The 23137-nt window shown below is 40.3% G+C and overlaps 2 protein-coding genes across 3 annotated transcripts; one reads left to right on the forward strand and one right to left on the reverse strand.

The window, feature by feature from the left end:
• Window positions 1-4188: 4188 nt before the first annotated feature.
• FBXO43 (F-box protein 43) lies at window positions 4189-16676 on the reverse strand. Of its 2 annotated transcripts, XM_028156020.2 has the most exons (6): window positions 16638-16676; window positions 13200-14662; window positions 10140-10242; window positions 7412-7495; window positions 4724-4927; window positions 4189-4624 (listed from the first exon to the last, which is right to left on the reverse strand). In XM_028156020.2, the coding sequence occupies exons 2-6, from the start codon at window positions 14645-14647 to the stop codon at window positions 4376-4378; spliced, it is 2088 nt and encodes a 695-aa protein (XP_028011821.2). In that variant the 5' UTR covers window positions 14648-14662; window positions 16638-16676; the 3' UTR covers window positions 4189-4375. The 2 variants fall into 2 exon arrangements, with proteins under 2 accessions (XP_028011821.2, XP_054564476.1); XM_054708501.1 differs by lacking the exon at window positions 7412-7495.
• A 3781-nt stretch (window positions 16677-20457) lies between these two features.
• On the forward strand, window positions 20458-22885 carry POLR2K (RNA polymerase II, I and III subunit K). The gene is made up of 4 exons (XM_008148504.3): window positions 20458-20554; window positions 21212-21281; window positions 21816-21908; window positions 22692-22885. Exons 2-4 carry the CDS (start codon window positions 21221-21223, stop codon window positions 22712-22714), a joined length of 177 nt encoding a protein of 58 aa, XP_008146726.1. The 5' UTR covers window positions 20458-20554; window positions 21212-21220; the 3' UTR covers window positions 22715-22885.
• Window positions 22886-23137: the final 252 nt, after the last annotated feature.

Below are 23137 nucleotides of genomic sequence, written 5' to 3' on the forward strand. Positions count from 1 at the left end.
TTAGCAAAAGTAATGGAAAAATTTAGCTTTATTCAGTGCTAAGTATCAAAAATGTTTTCTCAACAGCTAAGAAATAATAATAAGACTTTATTAAGGATTTAAATATCTGGGGTAAATTTAAACATCCTTATTTGCACCCATAGAAATGCTAGTATAAAATGATTGGATGACTCTTTAAAAGAGTTTTAAAGTGTTGTTTCCCTTTATATTACTTACCACAAATTTCTTACCATTTTTACCAAATGATGGGATCAGAAATAGAAAATACCTGCCCAATCCTGGAAACAATTAGAAGTCAAATAGAATATTCCTGCCCATCAGCTAAAAAGGCTGTCAAAGAGACAGACCATAGAAGGGAAGATAAGAGAGGTTCTTATGTTAGTAGAAGGTAAAGCATTCATTGTTTCCCCCCAGAATTATTACTCTTTTTCTTAGGTTCTTTTAAGAAGTGAAACAAAATCCTATCTAATAAAAGAGTAATATGCAAAATGACTGTCACTCCAACACACAAGATGGCTGCCCCCATTGGTCAAAGATGGCCGCCACAAGATGGCCAGCAAGAGAGAGCAGTTGTGGGCAATCAGGCCAGCAGGGGAGGGCAGTTAGGAGGGACCAGGCCTGCAGGGGAAGGTAGTTGGGGGCGGCCAGGCGTGCAGGAGAGAACAGTTGGGGGGGAACCCAGGCCTGCAGGGGAGGGCAGTTGAGGGGACCAGAACTGCAGGGGAGGGCAGTTGGGGGCAACCAGGCCTTCAGGGGAGGGCACTTGGGGGGACCCAGGCCTGCAAGGGAGGACAGTTGGAGGCAACCAGGCTGGCAGGGAAGGGCAGTTAGGGCTGACCAGGCTGGCAAGGGAGGGCAGCTAGGGGTTACCAGGCCAGCACGGGAGGGCACTTAGGATAAGGTGACCAGAAGTCCCGCTTTTGGTGGGACAGTCCCGATTTTTAACAATTTGTCCCACGTCCCGCGACGTTTTAAAAAAGTCCCGATTTTTGGAAAGAATGCACGAAAGCTAGGGAATGGCGGGAGAACGGGAAGGGAATATACAGTTTTCGGCGACCATGTGGCTATTTAGCCAGGATATGAGTTTTATATTATTTTTGTTAATTTTATAATGTTAAAATTTAATAATAACAAATAATTGTTGAGAACTGATTATTGAGAACTGCTTATCAAAGTTCGCATTGTTGATCAGTTGTTAGAATTCGACCACCATTGTTTGGACTTAATGAACAATGGCATTTTTGGGGATTGGCGACGACGAAAACATTTTGTAACTGTCTCTCAGATGATACACATCATACTGCGTGCTAGTAAGCTAGTTAAACAAGTGATGTCATTACAAATCAGCTATTCAGATAATTTAGGTAAGTAATTTATTTATTTATTTCATAAGTACATAAATTTTCTTGAATTTAGTAGACAGTACTCGTATTATTTATATTTTATAGTGGCGGCAAAAAGTCTAGCGCCGGCCTTGAAAGTGACACGACTTACATTACGGCAAATTCATGACCTTTTAAATGACAGCAATCTACTAAAAAAAATTCACTCAAATGAGAAATATGCCAAAGAATAAAATAATACTATACCTAATTATTTATTATATTTGTAAATTGTACTTACGTTGAAATTTAAAAAAATATATTACAATACTATTTTTGCGTTCTATGAAAATTTTTGTTGCTCCATACAGACCAAATTTTTAATCAAGAACCCTCCTTCCCTCCCCCCCTTCCCCCCCCCCCCCCCCGGGCAATGGTGTCCCGCTTTACCAATGTTAAAATCTGGTCACCTTAACTTAGGGGCAATTGGGCTGGCAGGGGAGCAGTTAGGCATCAATCAGGCTGGCAGGGGAGTGGTTAGGGGGTGATCAGGCTGGCAGGCAGAAGCAGTTAGGGGCAATCGGGCAGGCAGGCAAGCGAGCAGTTGGGAGCCAGCAGTCCTGGATTGTGAGAGGGATGTCCCAGATTGGATAGGGTGCAGGCTGGGCAGAGGGACACCACCCTCTACTCCCCGTGCATGAATTTCGTGCACCTGGCCTCTAGTAAAAAAATAAGGTGCCAAATTTAATCATCCCTCTTGTTTTGGAACTTCTTGGGAACACAGACCATCAATAAATGTTTGGTGAGCTTTTTCTTATTTTCTCTCACTCGGTAATTAAAACCTGTAAGAATGCAGTGATTACTGAAATGTAGTAAAATTTATTCTTGTTTTCATGCCTTATTTGTTTAGATTACAAAGACCTTGGGCATGGAACAGTGGCCTTTCTCTTGAACTGAAGTCTCAGATAATAGTATATTCATACAATTCATTTAGTGTTTCAATGATGGTGTTTAAGTCAATCATGAGCTAAGGAACTACTCTTTTTAGGCAGAATTATTCTAAATTAGAACTTTTCCCCTGGCATACCTAGATTTTTTTTTTTAATGGCAAAACAATCTCCATGTAAGACATGGTAATTATATACATACCAAATTTAACAGGGGCTGTGCAAAGACTTTTGTCATGAACAAGTAGCAAACTACCTCTGCTAGAATACTGACTGTGTGATATTAGATTTAATCTGATTCTTGTTTTTTTGATATGTAAAAGGAGGATAATAACTGCTTTATAGAGTCACTGTGAGAAATGAGATGTAAAATTTATGGACTGTGTATCATATTGAATACAACTAATAATTTATTCATACTTATGTTTAGCTTCTAAAAATTAGAAAAGTTATAGACAAAAGTTAATATTTAGCAGTTAATCAAAAATTTTACCAGGTTAAAATTTAGGGCAGATTTTTCTAAATATATCCATATTTAATTCACACTTTAAAATGGTCTTATTAAAATAATGTATAACAGCACAGCAGGTGTTACTCAGTGGTTGAGCATCCACCTATGAACCAGAAGGTCATGGTTCAATTCCGGGTTAGGGCACATGCCTGGTTGCAGGTTTGATTCCTGATTGGGGTTGTGAAGGAAGCAACTGATCAACGATTCACTCTCATCATTGATGTTTCTATCTCTCTCTCCCTCTCCCTTCCTCTCCGAAATCAATAAAAAGAAGTTTTTAAATCTATAATCTAGACAACTAAAGTGTCCTTCAATAGAGAATTGGATAAAGAAGTTGTGGTAGAAATATACAATGTACTACTCAGAGGAAGAGGAACCTTATAAGTTCATGGGCCAGCCCTTTAAAAGGAGCACCTGGGCCCTAGCTGGTTTGGTTCAGTGGATAGAGTGTCAGCCTGTGGACTGAAGGGTCCCTGGTTCGATTCTAGTCAGGGGCACATGCCCAGGTTGCAGGCTCAATCCCAGTAAGGGGTGTGCAAGATATGGCCAATCAATGTTTCTCTCTCATCATTGATGTTTCTCTCTCTCTCTACTTCCCCCTTCCTCTCTGAAATCAATAAAAATATATTTTAAAATAAAAAAATAAAAGGAGCACCTGGGTTTCCAGCAGCCTCCCTGTCACTAAGTCCCAATCCCCACTGATTTTTATAGCCCATAAATACGGGGACTTCTCTTCCCAGCTCTGGGAGCCTGGGATGGGGGTCTGGTGTAGGGCTGGGACCCCTTGCTCCTTACGGGCAGCCTCTGCAGAGACTATCTCCCACCTGATTGAAAAAACACACCTGGGTGCCCGTCCAGCCCGTCTTTGCCCCTCCGTCCCTCTTACCCATCTCAGTGTACTTTCTTCTCGACTTCTCTATTTGCAGGACTTCCATTTAGTCAGCTTTTAGGTGGTTCTGCGTGATGTTGTTCTGTATTTTAGTTGTACTTTTGATGTGGTTGTGGGAGGCAGTGAATACAGGCATTTACTTATGCCGCCATCTTGGTTCTCTCTAATATTAAATACATTTTATTTAACCAGAAGTATGCCCAAATATAACACTCACCAAATTAAGAGAAAGCTTGAAATTATAAATTCAATAGAACTTCTGAAACATTTTATTTATATTTCATTTCAGTCAAATACTCATTTTCCAAATCTATAAGACGATCTATCTCAAGTTCAAAAATTTTAATATTATTTGGAAAACTATTTTAAAAAAGTGATTGAAGATCATTTCAACATAGTGATGAAATGCACAATCTTTAAATATTACATGAAACAGTTAAATACTATAAATGATAACAATGAAAATTCTTTATTTAAAAACACTAAGTTATTAAAATGGGTAAAAGTGACATAGTAAAATAAAATTGTTTCTAAAGTCACTACCTTAAAGAAAACATACCATGACATGGATTATAATATAAACAAAATAGGAAATAAATCAACATCTGTCATTAATGGGAAATTTTGCATGCTTTCAAAATATCCATAATTTTAAGTCAGACTAAATTTTGCTTGGGGGAATGCTTCTTTTATATGTAAAGTCTCTTTAGAGGCGTTTTAAATTCCGCTTACTCTGGGCACTTCCTGGAAGAGGATCTTTTCTGTTTCTTGGCTTTGCTGATCGTCTACTACATTCTGCAGACCCATGGTAAGCACACAAACATAACACACAAAAGTCAAAACCGCAGGCTGTGCGGCTACACAGTCCCCTTTTCTTATATGGCTGGTACTTAGCAGGGGATTGGCACCTCGGGCAAGGTTTTAATGCTTCATCAATAAAAAGTGTTTTGGCAACCTGCAGTAAAAGCATATATACTAAATCTTCTAGTTTCATATAGACAATCACTTTATTTCAAACTCTGTAAATATTTATTTCTATTAAGATAATACTTACCCTAACATATTCATCCTGTTTACTATGTGAGTCATTAATTGAAGAGCTTGCTACGGGTGTCAAAACTTCTCCCCAAGGAGAAAATGTTGAAACCTGTTCTTTCTCAGAACTTGGTGTCCTAGCCTGAGCTTGTACAGAACTTAAAGCTGATCGATTTGAAAGCTGAAACCGAGTGGCAGCATCCTGAACATTTAACACAGCCTGCTGTGGTAAAAGACAAGAGGAGTCAATACTGTAATATCAAAAGTTCTAGGACAGCTTTCTGATGCACATGTATTTAAATGTTGGGACGTGATTTTACACCACTAGAATATTTTCCCTAAACCACTGGACATGGTTTTACACAACTAGAATTTTCTCCCTAAATCATGTTTAAAAATTGAAAAATAGCCCGACAGGTGTGGCTTAGCAGTTAAGTGTCGACCTATGAACCAAGAGGTCATAGTTCAATTCAGGTCAGGGAACATGCCCAGGTTGCAGGCAAGAGGCAGCCAATCAATGATTTTCTCTCATCATTGATGTTTCTCTCTCCTCCTCTCTCTTTCTCTCTCTCTCTCTCTCTCTCTCCTTTCCTCTCTGAAATCAATTTTTAAAAATTGAAAATAAATGTTAGCTTTTAGTTTGCATGATTATTTTTCTGTTTAAGGCATGGGTTGGCAGACTTTTCCTAAAAAACGTCAGATTGTGTATATTTTACACTTCTCAGGTCAGATAGTCACAGCTACTCAACTGCCATTTTAGCAAAAGCAGCTGTAGAGATAGGTAAATGAGAGAGCAGTGCTGAGGTCTAATAAAACAATTTAAAAATACAGGTGATGGCTCAGCCAGTGATTCAGTGGTTGAGTGTTGAACCTATGAACCAGGAGGTCATGGTTCAATTCCTGTTCAGGTCATATGCCCAGAGGTGTGCAGGAGGCAGCCGATCAATGATTCTCTCTCATCATTGATGTTTTCTATCCCTTTCTCCCTCTCTCTTCCTCTCTGAAATAAATAAAAACATTTTTTAAATATAAAAATAGAGGTGATGGGCCCTGGCCGATGTGGCTCTGTGGTTGAAGCATCAGCCAGCCAGTGCACCAAAGGGTTGCAGGTTCGATTTACAGTCAACGCCATGTACCTGTGTTGTGGTTAGGGTGTATGCAGGAGCAACCAGTCCAGAGGCAATCGATTGATGTTTCTCCTCTCCTCTCCTCCCTCCCTCCCTCACTTCCACTCTCTGAAAGGCAATGAGAAAAATGCCCTCATATGAGGATTAACAACAGCAACAAAAAAAATACAGGTGATAGTGAGGATTTGGCCCTGAGACTGGAGTTTGCCAACTTGTTTTAAGCCAGGATCTAAGAAGGGAATGAATCCTTTTAAAAGTTTGCTACGGGATATCATGAAATTCTTTGAAGGTTCTTACCTTTGCCACATATCAAAAGAGTAATGGGATGAGACTCAATTTGTTTGGCTGTTGTTTGCAATACTTGTAAATACTTGATTCTTTTTTACCATTAAATTTTAAACAGCTTTGATATTTTAAAAGGATAAGAAGCAATCACTCTTATCTGAATTGGATTTCTACAGCACTCAAATATTTAGCCAAGAAATATTCTCAATGAGTAATCCTTACAGCCTTCTATTGGCGTTCTTAACCAATCATCAAAATAAAGTGAACTGCAGGTAAATTTCCACATGTGTTCAACTATAATTGTGTTTCCTCTCCCTTGATAGTCTTCTTTAGCCACTATTGGCTTCTAGCAATGGGGAAACCTAAAACATGAGAAATTACGGTAGAATAAATTTAGGAAATTTATTAACCTGAGGTTAGTTGGTCATGATCAATTACATGATTAACAGTTTAACAACATATATGTAAGTGTAATGGATGAATTGATTTTCAGGAATTAGAATTCAGTTGAACTTTTTCAAGGACTCAATACATCTCTATATTATATTTCTATAAATGATTTGTAGCCTAGGCCACAAGCACATGACACAATAGCACACAAAAATTTCAATGAATTTTTATGAAGTTGGTAAACACAGTGATTATGCATGCACCAAGAGAATAGAGATATGTTGTTGAAGCAAATTTCAGCCACAGAAGTAACATTCATTCATTTAACAAATATTATGGAAGACCTAAGGTGCCAAGTGAATTAAACAGTTCCATCCCTGTTCTAGAGCAATTATTTGTGTGTGCAATTATCTCTGAACAGTACAAAGCAAAGCAGTTAACAAAGGCACATGTCTGTGAACATCTAAATTTTCTAAAACATAGTCATCAACATGTTACCAGAAAACATTTAAATGTGAGAATGGAGTCACCTTATGTTTCTTCATTTCCATGATTATAAAAAAAAAAAACAAAAAACAGTGCAGAATACAGGAAATTTAGAAATGCAATGGAAAAGGTGTAGTATTCCAATTGTAATGCTCATTCTCACTGCTGCAAAGCAAACATAATGTTGAGATCCTATTGCCCATAGCTGGTCTGTGCCTTCTAATTTGCACACATAAGGAGCTTTCAGTGATGCTATACAAGTGTGAGAAAAACTGTCTAACAACTTTGTTTCATATGTTTGTTTTGGTTAATGATACATTAGAATAGTTCGGTAGAAAGCATCCAGTCCGCATTAGAATAAGAGGGCACAGGACACCAGGAAGGATGTCCCTGAGGAAAAGAAGGAACAGGTAGAATACCTGATATGTTTGGACTTGCAGAGAGGAGATTTCCAGTTCTGGTGGATAATAGGAGATGAAATCAGGGACCTGTATAGAGAAACACTAAGCAAAAAAGAAAGAAACTGGGAAATTATTAACTCTGGGGGTAAAAAAAAGTTATATAAAAAATCTGCATATTACAACTGTCAAAATGTCATAATAATCTCAACAGTCTTCATAATGTGAGTGCATAATTCTGATTCACTCCCAAGTGGTGTAGTTATACTCATTAAGATAGAAGAATGTGAGAAAAGCATTCAGAGAGGTGGGTAGATAGTGCTAGTAGTGATGAGAGGCTAGAGAACAGAAAATCCTGTAGAAAAAATAAATAGCAGTTAAGGCATTCTATTTAGAAATGTCAGAAGGAACAACTGAAGAATTGAAAGTGATTATCTCGATGGGGTAAGAAGAGTAGGAATGCAGAGGGCAGGAGGATGTGTTTTAAGTCTCATTGTCCAATTTAACTTTAACTATGTATTAGTTTTACTTTGAGAAAAACTTTTAGCCCTAGCTGGTTTGGCTCAGTGGATAAAGTGTCAGCCTGCAGATTGAAGGGTCCCGAGTTCGATTCCAGTCAAGGGCACATGCCCTGGTTGTGGGCTCGATCCCCAGTAGGGGGCATGCAGGAGGCAGCCAATGGATGGTTCTCTCTCATCATTGATGTTCCTATCTCTCTCTCCCTCTCCCTTCCTCTCTGAAATCAATAAAAATATATTTTTAAAAAATTGTTAAATCAAACCAAAATAAAGAAAAAGAGTTCAAGTAAAGGGGAAAAAGTATAGTCCTTTAAGAAATCAAGTTTTAAAAAAATGGTGGCTAGGCTATGAAAATAATATTTTATTTAGAATTACCTAAAAGGTTGCCATACACAATCACAAGTTTCTACCTTATAATATGTAAGGAGTACATGGGCTTGAAGTTTAATATTAGTAGGTTCTAGCTTTTAAAAAAAGTGTGTTTTAAGTCTGTCATTAGCATGTAGGGCAGCACTCTAAAAAGATACATTAGGAAGACAATAAATATCTTCACTATTATAAGCTCCCAAAGCCAACAGCTGTAACCGTAAGTTTCCAGGAGCTATGAATAAGTTGTAAGGCAACTCATTACAAGCAAGATGGTAAAACTTTTCTCCAAAGTAAAATAAAAAGTCAGAGCAGTTCCTAATATTTCATTGTAATGAGAAACTCACCCATTTGTATCTGGGTGCTCTTATTTGTCTTATGTTATGCTTCATTTCAATTATTGTATTTTATCAAATTGGAAATTTCCTTTAATATGCTATTAAATACTTTCGACTAGGGCAAGAATAAAAGGGTGAACTCTCACTCTCTTTTGGTATTGATGCCTAAGAAATATCTAAAAGTTTGAACATACAAGAAGGATGGTTGCCAGAATCATCAGATGCCTATTACAGCAAGGAGGACTTTTCTTGTACCTTCAAAGCTGGATCTCAAATCTTCAAAAGGGGTACAAGTTTATGGTGCTTTACCAGTCATAATCTGCCATGCTCACTCACCTCTAGGCCTTTATATATATTACTAGAGGCCCGGTGCATGAAATTCGTGCACGGCGGGGGGGGGGGGGGGGGAGGGGGGTGCCCCTCAGCCCAGCCTGCACCCTCTCCAATCTGGGACCCCTCAAGGGATGTCCAATTGCCTATTTAGGCCAAATCCCAGAGGACATCCCTCTCACAATTCAGGACTGCTGGCTCCCAACTGCTCGCCTGTCTGCCTTCCTGATTGCCCCTAACCGCTTCTGCCTGACAGCCTGATCACTCCCTAACCACTCCCCTGCCAGCCTGATTGATGCCTAACTGCTCCCCTGCCAACCTGATTGCCCCTAACTGCCCTCCCCTGCAGGCCTGGTCCCCCCCAACTACCTTCCCCTGCAGGCCTGGTCCCCCCCAACTGCCCTTCCCTGCAGGCCCGGTTGCCCCCAACTTCCCTCCTCTGCTGACCTGGTCACCCCTAACTGCCCTCCCCTGCAGGCTTGATTGCCCCCAACTGCCCTCCCTTGCAGGCCTGGTCCCTCCCAACTCCCCTCCCCTGCTGGCCATCTTGGGTGGCCATCTTGTGTCCACATGGGGGCAGGATCTTTGACCACTTGGGGGCAGCCATCTTGTGTGTTGGAGTGATGGTCAATTTGCATATTACTCTTTTATTAGATAGGATTCCTTCTGCTGGAACACTATTCTGTCTCAGCTGAGATACACTTTTTCTGAAAAGCCTTCTCTTGATCCCTAAGTATCAAATATTCCTTTTAAATGTTCCAATAGAACTAATTCTGGTCAACCCTACCTATATCATTCACAAGACATGAGCTCCAAGAGAGCAGGGACCATGTCAGGAATGTTCGCCATTGTATTCTAAGCAACTGGCACATATCATCCACTAAAAAGACTGAAAAAATGCTTTAGGAATATCTAATTATGAATAGGATCCAGTATATCACTAGTATTCAAATACTGCTAACAGCACATACACTAAACAACAACAAAACCCAACAAGATGTTCTTGATGCTAGGTAGTCTACTCCACTTATAGTCCAGAAGGAAATAGAGTTTGGGAAAAGAAAAGAGGTGAGAGTGAATGTTTGCTAAATGGAAAAGGGTAAAAGACAGGAAAATCAAATTTGGTTGCCCAGCAATATGGAATTAATAGATGTTTATATTTTAGAATCCATTTTAGAAAAGTATTATATACATTACCTTAGCATCTGTTTTCAGTTGTGTGAGATAAAATCTCCTCCTCTGATTTGCTTTTTTATTTTGAATAATAATTTCACGCCAATTTCTGCTTACGCTCCAAACACTATGACAAAAAGATCAGTCCTTATGTTGTATACATACCACAAGATTAACATTTTCTGTATATGGCAATTAATAAGAAAAACTGTTTTTAAAGATTTTGGACAGTAAATTTTAAACCTAAAGTTTACATTAAAATATGATTTACTCTATATCAGTTTCTTATGGTTTCACCATATGAAAGAAATCTTATTAAATATATGTCAGCATTACGTTGATAAATTATCTTATTAATGTAAAGCCAATATGAGTCCATGGGAGACTAATTAAGAGGATTTCATTTCAAATGTGATACTAAGATTGAAAACATGACTTGCAGCAAATGATTATCATTTATAGAATAAGAGATTTTTTACTTTTTTAATCAATTTCTCTTATAAATGTATTTAACAAATCTGTCATTTTCATTAAACAAACATAAGAACAATCAATCCTTCATTGGAAGTACTAAATGTCAAATAATAAATACTATTATGGGCAGCAGTGCAAAGTTTCTATCTTATAAATCACAGTTTAAGAGAATGAAGCAACTAAAGGAAAAATTATATTCAGTGATTGCTTGTTAATCAATAACTTTGACTATACTATTAAAGAAAAGTAATCCTTCAACTGTTAATCTTGTCTTTTTATTACTTTAAACTAATTACTAAAAGACAGTTGAAAAACAAAGTCACATATTAAGTTAATATTTGAGCTGTCAACACTACTATTCTTCCAGCTACCATGGTTGTTTCAGTTGCCATTGCCTCTCCCTAAACTGGTACATGCCTCTTATAGCAGACTGATGAAAGGGAACACGCAGAAAGTCACCCATTAATTGGGAAGAAATGAACTATATACTTGGTATTTACCACAGCTATTTCAACTAACTATAATCTCCAATGACCAAGAATGAACACTGATATTATACATGCATTCTACAATACAAATACTATAAATTTTAAGGGCTGGACAGGAAAGGTAATTATTGAAATACTAGAGGCCCAATGCATGAAATCCGTGCGGGGGTTGAGGGGTTCCCTCAGCCTGGCCTGTGCCCTCTCGAAATCTGGGACCCCTCACTCCTAACTGCCCACCTGCTCACTCCTTACCGCCCACCTGCTTACTCCTTACTGCTTGGATCGAAGCTCCTTAGCACTGCCGCAGAGGCGGGAGAGGCCCTCGCTACTGCCACTGCGCTCACCAGCCTTAAGCCAGGCTTCTGGCTGAGCAGTGTTCCCTCTGTGGGAGCACACTGACCATGGTTGCCCCCCTGGTGGTCAGTGTGCGTCATAGTGACCAATTATTCTGGTCACTGGGCTTTTATATATATCGATGATTGAGTATCAACTACTCCCAGAAGTGAATACCCAAAAGCATCACCTTTTCATTTTAATTAGTCAGTATACAAATACGCCAGCATATAAAAATAAAATTCCTATATCTCAGCCATCACTTCACTTTTAAACAAATTATCTCATTTAAACATTTTTAAAAGATGTGTACATATATGTGTACTAATCTGTTTATTACCCTACTTGGGTTAAACCAAGTACATTCATGATCAAATCTATTTGGAAAGGGTTTACACCTTAATAAGCTTGTGGAAAATTCTAGATTAGAAATTCAGAGGACTCAATTGTAGATCTGGATCTATCCTTATCTCCTTGAATTATTGGCTGGTCACTTCTCTGGAGCTCATTTTTCTCATTTTCAAAATACAGGATTGGACCAGATATGTCAGACTTCCAGCTATGAAATTCTACAATTCTCTGCAATAGCCTACAGGTAATTTATGTGAGGAAGGTGAAGCAGGGCTCTAATAGAAATTGTGTAGCCATAAAAACAGTAAGGACTCCATGAACCAAACTGACATATCCCTATCAAAAAAAGAGGTTCACTAACTCTCCTGCATGTCCTCCTCCAACCATTACCTTGCAGAAATCCTGTTTCACATGACTTCCTGCCTTCCTAGTTATGGCATTCACAAGGGTCTTGTCTTCTGATAGTCCTGGGACTCTTCAAAATTGCCAGTATGAACAGGGTCTCACTTTAGTCTTTGTAACCCTAGTCCCCACCCTCAATACTCCTAAATGTCTTAGTTTATCTTTAGTTATATAGCAGTACTCAATACTCTGAAATCTCTGGGATCACAAATTCTTCAGTTTCTAATCCCTTAAAATTCCCCAAATTAATTTCCATTGCTGTTGGCAATTAAAATGAAATAATCTATATTCCCTTGGTCTCTAGAACTTAAATAACTAAATGCTATCCTTTGTATATTGTAATTTCTTAGTCACCATAATGCTTTATATTATTTCTGACCAAGTATTATACTTTACTACAATTTTCAATCTGACAACAGGATGTGAACTATTAAATAAATCATTAAATAACTTACATGGAATAAAGCATGCCATTTTGAAAATCTAAAGTACAACTTCTATAAACTCTCCTTCCAAATGTCAGGGACATGAACTTTATCCCAAAGACTATATTATTGCTTCTAAAGCAGGCTTTTAGCCTGGCTGGTGGTGCTCAGTGGATTGAACATCATCCCATGGACTAAAAGGTCATGGGTTTGATTCCTGGGTATGACCAAGTTGCAGGCTCGATCTCCAGTGTGGGGCTTGCAGGAGGGAACTGATAAATGATTTTCTCTCATCATTGATGTTTCTACCTCTCTCTCCCTCTCCCTGCCTCTCTGAAATCAATAAATATATACATATTTTTAAATGTTGCCCAGTTGGTGTGTCTCAGTGGTTGAACATCGATCCAGAAACCATAAATTCCTGGTCAGGGTACATACCCGGATTAGGGGTTCAATCCTCAATACAGGGCATGTAGGAGGCAGCAATCAATCATTGGTGTTTCTCTCTCTATATCCCTCTCTTTCTCTTTCAAAAAATTAATATAAACATATTTTAAAATTTCTTAACGTGTTAAAAGTCTTTCATTTCAGAAAAAAAAAATATTTCTTACCTGCATAGGCTTTCTGCAGACAAGGAATCTAAAACAACTGCAAGAATATGCTTTAGATTTCTATATTTTAATTCTGTTAAGATGTCTAGTTTTTCTATACCCATTTTCTTGCCAATCAGTCCTGCAAGTACGCACTGCAGTACAGCTATTTTTGCCTCATCCCTGTCTTCTAAGAATTCACGTGTACCACTTTGCTGGAATTTTTTGTTTTTCATAAAGAGCTCATGCACTAACTGCAAGGCTGGGGTGTTTGATAAATTATTAAAGCCTAAAATCAGTTCCTCACTCTGACTGTCACTGCTAGGCTGACTCTCTGAGATGTCTGAAGAAGCTGGTGTTGTTTCAGATTCAAAGTGGGTGATCTGGCTTTCCTCTTCTGTCTCAGACTGTGAGCCTTGCTCCCGAAGGGTGGACAGTCTTCTCAACCTTCCAAGGCGCCTTGACCTTCTTATGGTGTCCTCCACTTTAAGAGTTCCCTTATGTTTCTGAAGTAGTTCTTGAAAAGAACTCTCCTGGTCAGAGAGGGAATCTGATTTATCAAAGAAAAGTGAGTAAAAACCACTGTCTTCAGGTGTTGAAATATTGCTTCTCACTTGAGGAAAAAGCCTTTGACTTGCCTTAAATTTAATGTTTGCTACAGGGCTATTTATTGGAGTCACAAATATGTCCTCATCTGTTTCACAAGTTGTTCCACTACCAGAGGATCCCAGAAGTTCAGGAAATGTATTCTCATCGTTAACACATGGACTACTATCACTAAAGTCATGGGTGATAGAGTCTTTAAAATTATTGCCCTGAATTGGTGATATACATTCAACTTCAAACAGGCTACAGTCATCTTTGGAGTCATCAACTGTGGAAGTCTTCTGTTGAGAAAAATTAAGTCTCAATTTTTGAGGGCTTGAAGTCGCTTCTTCTGTTTTCAAAGTACTAGTAACTAAAGCACTAAAATTATTTTGCTTTGGAGAATCTGAAGCACTGCTTGGAATATCTGTTTCAAAGTTGAGAACCTCGCTTAAACAACTTTCTATAGAACTATCTTGTGATTCAAAATTTCCCTTTAGAGGAGAGAAAGAATCATCCAGCCTTCTGGGCCACCGTAAATTACGTTTTCTATTGAGTCTAGGAGTTTCACAAAAGTCTGGGGGTATGGCCGATTTCTTCCTAAAGAAGACAATTCTCTTTTTTTTAGTAGGGGTTTCTAAAGGATTTGTTAAGCTCAGACTTGTTTCAAAAATTTCATAGTTTAATGTTGGGTCTTCGTGCTTCTTTACCCAAAATTCTTTATCTTTATCAAAGCTGCAAGGTTTTAACAACTCACTGTAGTCAGTATCTTGAAATGAAAATGTGGAACAAAAATCTCTGAAGCTGGAGTACTTGACTTTGACGGGAGAGTCCATCTCATTTCCTACTCCAGTTCCAACCTGACCTGAATGCCTTTCTGACATCTTCAGAACCTGTTTCTAAAACGTGAAAACAAATGTTATTCTTCCTTTGAAATGCACAGCCTGACAACTTACACCAAAATATACTATTTGTGATGAGTACAGATAATAACAGAAATTTTATGACAATAAAAAGTTATTTTTTACTTGACTATGCATAGTCTAAGCACCATGCACAGGTATTTTCTTGAACTATACTTGAGGAGAAAAAAAATCTGGCAGTATAATTTTACATGATTTTATTACCTTATGATTTTAACAGCACTAAAGTATAACAGCACTAAAATACCACTATTTGTGGTAAATCTACTCTTTATAATGTTCTTGAAATTCCAAATAAAAATTTCAATTACTTAAAGAAATGTGACTCAGTAATTATATATTTATAAGGAATGACACTAGCAAATACTTTACTCCTTAATTTTTCCAACAGTATCATCACATTCCTTCTTTTTAGAAACTCAAATTAAATCTTAACTCAAAGGAAGAAAGATATCAAAAGATACTAAGATAACTGTTAATCTTTCAAAGTTTTCTCCAGACCAAATATAATTTTTCTCTATTAAAAAATCCTGAGAAGATATATTTTGACTATAATGGGAAAGTAATTTATTTATGCCTAAGTTATATCAGTTAAATATTTGAATGCATGAGGTGGTGCTGTGTTTTTTTTTTTTTAATTGCTATTCTAACCACAAAATCAAATGGTTCCTTTATAATGATCATTACATCATTATTACTTGGCAAAGTATCTTAGTCTTTTTCAGCCTATATTCTTTTCTGGCAAATTTCACATGTTTCTTTATGATCTCGATCCCCTTAGATTCTGAGAATCACTGCTATCTTTTGCACATGCTTACCAGCCAAGACTATCAACTTTTGCTTTCTAGAATTTTTATATTTTAAAACAAATTGTTTTCAATGTATTAATAAAATAGAATATGTTTTAACATTTCACCCCCAACCACGAATGTTTCCCTCTCTCTAAGAATCATTCTAGTAACAGTTTCGTTCATGTCATTTGACAAAATTAAGTCAAGGAATCCTTTCAAAAAGTTAAAATAAATGCAACTATTCTACTACTTCACCACTAGGTGTCTCACCGTGCTAGACTTTGGGAAACTGAGAGGCGAATTGTTAGAAATGAAGTGGTGGTGGAGGGGACGCTGGCTAGAAGGGATAAGTGGGTGTGGGAGAAGGGGGACATATGTACTACTTTTAACAATAAAGATTTATAAAAATAATTAGTCCATAAAAAAACCCTATAGGCTACTTGTTATAAACATACAAAAAAAAAAAAAACACACAAACAAACAAACCCAAAAACTTCCTAATTTTTTCCTGTTCACACACATTTGAAGTTGCCTCTGCCCTAACTGGTTTGGCTCATGGATAGCATTTGCCTGTGGACTCAAGGGTCCCAGGTTCGATTCCGGTCAAGAGCATGTACCTTGGCTGCGGGCGCATCCCCAGTAGGGGGTGTGCAGGAGGCGGCTGATCGATGTCTCTCTCTCATCGATGTTTCTAACTCTCTATCCCTTTCCCTTCCTCTCTGTAAAAAATCAATTATATATATATATATATATATATATATATATATATATATATATATTTTAAATGTTTCTTCAAACGTGCTATCTTTGTTGTCAACATGGCCATCTTTCTACTATCCTGACATTGGTCTGAAAGAAAACTTGGTTCTTCAAAACTAACTTTTAAATTATTTAAAATTATTCACGCCAGGCCCTGCTGGTCTGGCTCAGAGGGCAGAGCCTTGGCCTGCGAACCAAAGGGTCCGGGTTCCATTCCCGTCAGGGCACATGCCGGGGTTGGGCTGATCCCCAGGAGGGGCCGTGCAGGAGGCAGCCCATCAATGACTCTCTCGTCACTGATGTTTCCCTCTCTCTCTCCCTCTCCTTTCCTCTCTGAAATCAATAAAACTATATTTAAAAAATAAAAGTCATGCCAAATCACGGAATTCCCATTGACTTACTTAATTTTACTGACTCAACAGTTCACTGATGAATCAAACAAGCCTCCTTAATGTTCAGTTTTTAACACCAGGCTCCTGATAAAGGGTTGAGAATGATTCTCTCTATTGTGCTCTTAGAAAGAAGAAGGAAAAAAAAGCATTTGTCAAATAGGATAATGAAATACGTATTTAACTATATCAAAACCAAACCTCCTTCATCTGATCAAGTGGGACATCTTACCACCAGTAAATCTTGAGCTCTTAGATGCCAAAGTTACGTAGGTTTCCAAACAAGAAAATCTCTCCCTTTGCCTTTAAAATTCATGTCAAAGGAATATCGCTTAAAGAGAAGAGTTTAGCGTGAGTAACCAATTGAAACGTGCAGGAGTACGGAAAGGACACGGGGCAGGGACTCTAACACTTGGAAAGGCCGAAATCACATTAAATTCCCTTCAGCTTTTCCAGACAACAGGCATTTCAATACCCTGGTTTTCTCCAGCTAGTGTGAGAACTGAGGAAAAGCCCCAAATTCGGGTTTCTGGGGCTCCCGTGGAAGCGGGGCGCCGACCGGCCTCCCCGAGGTGCCCTGGGCGCGCGCGGCCGGGTAACGGTCTCTCCGCCGCTTCCCCCCGACCTCCCCCCGCGGGGCGGCTCCGGCCGGGAGAGCCGCCGGCAGGCCGGGGTCGAGCGGTGTCACCTGGAGCCCAGCGAGTGAAGGGACGGTTTCGAGGCGCTCTCTGCTCCCAGCACCTGGAAAACAAAGTGGGGCGCGGGGCTGAGGGACGCCCAGAGGCCCTCTGGGCCCCACACACCTGGGCCCCCACTCTCACCCACTGGAGACCAAGGGGCCGCCGCACCCACGGGGCCGGGCGCTGAGCCGAAGGGCGGGAGGGGAGAGAAGCGGCTCTGCCTGGTGAGCCGGGGAGGAGCCGCGGCCTCGCCCCCCGGGAGATCCGCTATGGCAACGCCCACGCCAGGTTCGCGTGGGGCCGCTGAGTTTCCCTCCTCCGGTTTGAACCGCCCGCCCCGAGTGACCGTTACACCCCCACGGCCGCCCCGCCCCCTCTTACGCCCCGCCCCTCCGGCCCCGCCCCAGTCTTTGCTCCGCCCCGCAGGCCCGGCCCCAGTCTTTGCTCCGCCCCGCCCCTTCCTCCGCCCCGCCCCCACAGGGATCCCTGCGCCCCGCAGGCCCCGCCCCAGTCTTTGTTCCGCCCCGCCCCTTCCTCCGCCCCGCCCCTCCCGCGCCCCTCAGGCCCCGCCCCCACAGGGCTCCCTGCGCCCCGCAGGCCCCGCCCCAATCTTTGCTCCGCCCCGCGCTCCATCTGCCCCGCCCCAGCCTTCGCCCAGAGGATCTCGTCCTCTCCTGCCTACCCTTCCATCCCCACCCAAAGCATCACAAGAGGTTCCCAATCTGATGGGCTCTTCCTCTCCTCATTCTCACGTTGGGGAGCTTTATATAGAGAGGGTACTATAGTGGATGCCATTAAAAACATTGTAAGGGAATACTTACTTGGAAATGTTTCCAGAGATAAGTCTGAAAAGCAGGTGACACACAGAATGGCCTCATTTAGGTGAGAAGTACAGATATGTGCAGTCTATGGTCTAAAAGGTCTAACTTGGTTACAGTATGTGTTTCTAGACAGGATTGTGCTTGGTTTTTAGGCATCTAAAAGGGGATGTTTTATCTTATTTCCTGGGCACCTATTATAAACCAGGCTTCATCCATCTCCCTAGTCTCCTTTTTCTGGCTTCTTTTTCTCTGCCTACTCCCTAAAATGGGTGTCCTACCTCAGCCTTTTCCTTACTTGCACCATTCTGTGCCAACATAGTTCTCCTTCAAGGCTTCAGTCATTACTTTTAAGCCAGTCGCAGCTGCCACCACTCTACTCTGACTGGACATTTCTCCATCCGTTGCCCCTTAGTCATCCAAAATGACATAAAATCAAGTTCACTAACAATTATTAAGCTCCAACGATGTGCCAATTACTGGTCTGGGTGCTGGAAATCCAAAGATGAGTAAGGCACAGTTGCTGTCCCTAAGGGGCTCACTGGTATAAGTGCTATAATAGAGAAACAGTGGTGGCACAAAGTAAGAGGGGTGGGGGGCAGAGGTGGATTTTGAAGGACAAGTGACAATTTAAAAGGCATGTAAGCCCTGGCCGGTGTGGCTCAGTTGGTTGGAGCATTGTCCTGTGCACCAGAACATCGTAGGTTCAGTTCCCATCAGGGCACATACCTAAGTTGCGGGTCTTGTCCACAGTTGGGTTCCACTGGAGGCAACTGATGTGTCTCTCACATTGATGTCTCTCTCTCTCTCTCTCTCTCTCTCTCTCTCTCTCTCTCTCTCTCTCTCTCTCATCTCTCTATCCCCCTTCCTCCTCCCTTCCACACTCTCTCAAAATCAATGCAAAAATATCCTCGAGTGAGGGTTAAGAACAACAACAAAGAGCAGTTAACAGGGGATTTCAAACACAAAGCAAAATGTGCAGGCTCTGGTGGGGTGGTGCTTTGGATTCCTGGTCAGGTCAGGGACAGGTGATCCATGTTTCTCTCTCACATGTCTCTGTTTCTGTCTCTGTCTGTCTCTCTCCCTTATTTTCTCTACCAAACACACACACACACACACACACACACACACACACACACACACACACACACCATATCCTCCAGTGAGGACTTTAAAAAAACAAAAAATGTGCAAGATCAGGAAAATGGAAACAGTTGGGCGCACACATTAGAGAAATTGCATTTGTTATAACTGGAGACAAAGATTTGTTTGAGGCAACGCCGAAAAAAATTCTTGAGAAGGGTAAGAAGCCAAGTCATGGCGAGTTTTCCATGCATATTAACTTCAGTGTCTGTAGGTTATCCTCTGCAGAGCATTTTGAAAGACTCTGGTGGCAGAATGGAGGACAGAAGGATGGGAGGTGAGCTACTGCATTGCTCTGGAAGATAGAGGGGGTGGAGAAGAACCTGGACTCACATATTACATTGGCAGAACCACTGCACAGGAGGACATGGAGTGACTGAAGAGTAGAGGTTTTCAAGAAATTAAGATGAATTCAGTGTGAGGTTGTTGAGATACCTGTAGGACTTAAGGATTAATGAATTACACATTCTTTAAGAGAGCGTAGCTCTTCAAACAAATCTCTATTACAGCATCTCTATTACAGCCATATGCCCTTCTCTGCCCAGCATTTGTAATTCTCTGAATTTTGTCTGAGTAATTTATGACCTTCTAAAATACCATGTTATCTAGTTATTGACACCATGTTACCTAGTTATTGTGTTTAATTTTTAAAAGTATATTTGTATTGATTTTAGAGAGGGCGAGCGAGAATCACTGATGGGCTGCCTCCTGCATGCCCCCTACTGAGGATCGAACCCACAATCCCGACATATGCCCTGGACCAGAATCGAACCCCGGACCCTTCAGTCCGCAGGCCTACGCTCTACCCACTGAGCCAAACCAGCCAGGGCAGAACATCCTTTTCGGTTTCTCTCCCACCCCCCTCTGCCCACCTGGAGAAGTGACTTTCTACCGACTTCTTTCATCAGAAAAACAAACCTCATCACACTTAGGGAACTGTTACAATGCTTTGCTTTCCTGGAAAATGAAAATAGCTGAGGACGAAACAGGACTCTCTGCCCACAAGTCCAACATGCAAAAACCTCGGCTGTTCCGCCAGCTCTCAAGCCCGGTCCCTCGGCCCCGCCCACGGACTGAAGAGGGGAAGGGGCGGGGACTGAAGAGGGGAAAGGGGCGGGGACTGAAGAGGGGAAAGGGGCGGGGACTGAAGAGGGGAAGGGGCGGGGACTGAAGAGGGGAAAGGGGCGGGGACTTGGTTGCGTCACAAGCTGGCGCCGGAAGTGGGGTGCGTACGACAAGGTGCTGCAGTCTGTTCGGAATCGCAGCGAGGCGAGTGTGTCGGTGCTCAGTGAGTAGGGGGGTTGCCTGGTTGGGATTTGGGGTGGGTATTTGGGCCCAAACGGGAAAGACACTCGAGGCTTAAAGGCCCGGTGTGGGGTTAGGGTTGGAGAGGCTGGGAATCGAGTCGATGCTGTGAGTCCTTTGCCTGGTTTCCTTCGTTTAGCTGCTTAGCTGTTGGGAGTTACTAGTCTTCCCTTATGTTTGGGTCGCATGATGCCCTGTTGAGAGAGATCATTTTTTGGCTATCCTTTGCTAAAGTTTGGAGAGGTGGAACTTTTACTTGTGCTAAATGAGAATGCGAGCTTTGCCAGTCAGTTCTGAATTCGTCTGCCTCCTTCTAAGCCTGTGCATATTAACTGCTCTAAGCCTGGGCTTCTTCATGTGTAAAATAAGAGTAACACTTCGTAGGATTGTTGTAAAGATTATAATAAAGTAACATGTATAAGTGAAATAGCATACGTGAAGTATTTGTTATTGTGTCCAGTTTGTGGATAAGTGCACAATACGTTGTGGGGTGTTTTGTTGTTGTTGTTTTATTTCGTCCTTTAGGCCTATGCATAGTATTTGAAAATGTACAGATTAGGAATTGGGCCCTTTTGAGCCTTCTCTGAGAATGATGGGGACTGGTTGGGTTTGTGACACTCAGTATTACATCTGACTTCAGGGATTCACAATGGACACCCAGAAGGACGTCCAACCCCCAAAGCAGCAGCCAATGATCTACATCTGTGGAGGTAAGAGGAGCACTTACCTGAAGCAAGACTATTTTACTTCACTTTTTAAAAATTATTATTTTTTCTTTGGCTCAAATGAGTCACTCATCTTTAAAATTATAAAGCAGAAACTTTAGCCACCATAAAAATCCTCTCGAGATTTCATTTTCTCTCCTAGAAAAAGTGCTTGCCCAAAATCTTCTTTCCCCCTTAATATATTGGTAATAAGCCTTGGCTGGTTGTCCGTCCAATGGTTAGAGCGTTGGCCTGGACATCAAAGGGTCTTGGATTGGATTCCGGGTGCATCTCTCTCTCCCCCTCCCTCTCCCCCTCTCCCCCTCTGCCCCCCAACCCCCCTTTCCATTTTCTCCCTCCCTTCCAGTCTCTAAAAATCTGGAAAAATAACCTCAGGTGATAATTTTTTTAAAAAATTGGTAATAACAACATAACCTTGAGATTGAGTATATTTTAGTGATTTGGGTGAAAAATATATTGTTAAGATATGCTTGTCTGTAATTTTTTCCTTTTAGATGCTGAATGTGTTTTCTTTTGTAGAATGTCACGCAGAAAATGAAATAAAATCCAGGGATCCAATCAGATGCAGAGAATGTGGATACAGAATAATGTACAAGAAAAGGACTAAAAGATGTATCCTTTTAACTATGCTTTCTAAATAAGAGGTATGAGGAAATTAAGAATAATGCTTGTGTTGATACTCAAAGACTAATTTCTGGTAAAAATGGTAATAACTTTTGGATTACTTACCCAAAAAAAGATACAGTCAATATTTTCATGGACCAGTATGCCAGTGTATAGTCACATACTATATAATCTTAATACTAGTTGATTTTGGTTCTCATAAGTCTAATTTTCAGGGATTCTGTATTTAACTAAATACTCATGTGAGCTTGAGTTTATGGATAAACTAAATTATAGGAGAAATACAAATATTAGGTATGCTACCAAATGGAAAAAGTGTGCCTTCCAAATTAGTTGACTGAAATTGTTGTGTAGTAAAAATATGTTTGTATTGATTTTAGAGAGAGGAAGGGAGAGGGATAGAGAGATAGAAACATCGAAGAGAGAGAAACATTGATTGGCTGCCTCCTGCATGACCCTTACTGGAGATCAAGCCTGAAACTTGGGCATGTGCCCTCACCGGGAATTAAACTGATGACCTCTTGGTTCACGGGTGGGTCAACGCTCTACCATGGAGCCACATGGGCTGGACTGCTTTAGTGTTTTTTGGTGCGTTGGTCTTTTGTATCATGGAAAGACAGCTAAAAAAATTGTCATAATGATGGCGTCTATACTTTTGGGCTTTTAGATTAAATTACAAACTAGCACACTGTAAAGAGAAAGTGACTTGGAAGTATTAAAGTCTTTTATATAACTTAAATACTTTTTTGTCCTTAACTCAGTTTTATACAGTGGTGGTTTTTGATGCTCGATGAAACAGAATTCAGAAGAATATCTTTGTTTGCATTTGGATTTGCTGTTATTGTTGTATAGTTTCTGATGAGTGTACTTACCTTTATGAATACAGCTATATACACATGATTTCATTTTAAAAATGATATTGTATTTAGGTGTCTATTATAAAGATTGTTTTTTGTTCAGTTCCATGATTTGTAATTTAATTTTGTGTGTGTGTGTAATTTAATTTTGTTGTATATGTCATCTGACATGAAAAAGGTTAAAAGTGTTTCACCAAACGACACTTTTAATCAAAACCTAGAGTCATTGGGACCCTTGTTAAAAATAAAGCTTTCTAGGGCTCTCTAGTTCTCATTAAGTTCGTTCCTTGGAAACCACTGTTTTATATTACCAATTGTTAGTAAAGTCTCCAGCATCATTTGTGTGGAGTGTAACTGTAT

This window comes from Eptesicus fuscus, chromosome 19 (genome assembly GCF_027574615.1).
Source record: "Eptesicus fuscus isolate TK198812 chromosome 19, DD_ASM_mEF_20220401, whole genome shotgun sequence".
In the NCBI taxonomy this organism is placed as follows: domain Eukaryota; kingdom Metazoa; phylum Chordata; class Mammalia; order Chiroptera; family Vespertilionidae; genus Eptesicus; species Eptesicus fuscus.

Excerpts from the sequence above, each read along its gene's own strand:
- POLR2K (XM_008148504.3), top strand. The coding sequence starts at position 21,221 with ATGGACACCCAGAAGGACGTCCAACCCCCAAAGCAGCAGCCAATGATC. Across the intron at positions 21,282-21,815 it reads AATGATCTACATCTGTGGAG|AATGTCACGCAGAAAATGAA; the intron begins GTAAGAGGAGCA and ends TTTCTTTTGTAG. Across the intron at positions 21,909-22,691 it reads CAAGAAAAGGACTAAAAGAT|TGGTGGTTTTTGATGCTCGA; the intron begins GTATCCTTTTAA and ends AGTTTTATACAG.
- FBXO43 (XM_028156020.2), bottom strand. The coding sequence starts at position 14,647 with ATGTCAGAAAGGCATTCAGGTCAGGTTGGAACTGGAGTAGGAAATGAG. Across the intron at positions 7,496-10,139 it reads AACTGAAAACAGATGCTAAG|TGTTTCTCTATACAGGTCCC; the intron begins GTAATGTATATA and ends TTTTTTGCTTAG. Across the intron at positions 4,928-7,411 it reads TGCAAGTCCAAACATATCAG|CAGGCTGTGTTAAATGTTCA; the intron begins GTATTCTACCTG and ends CTTTTACCACAG.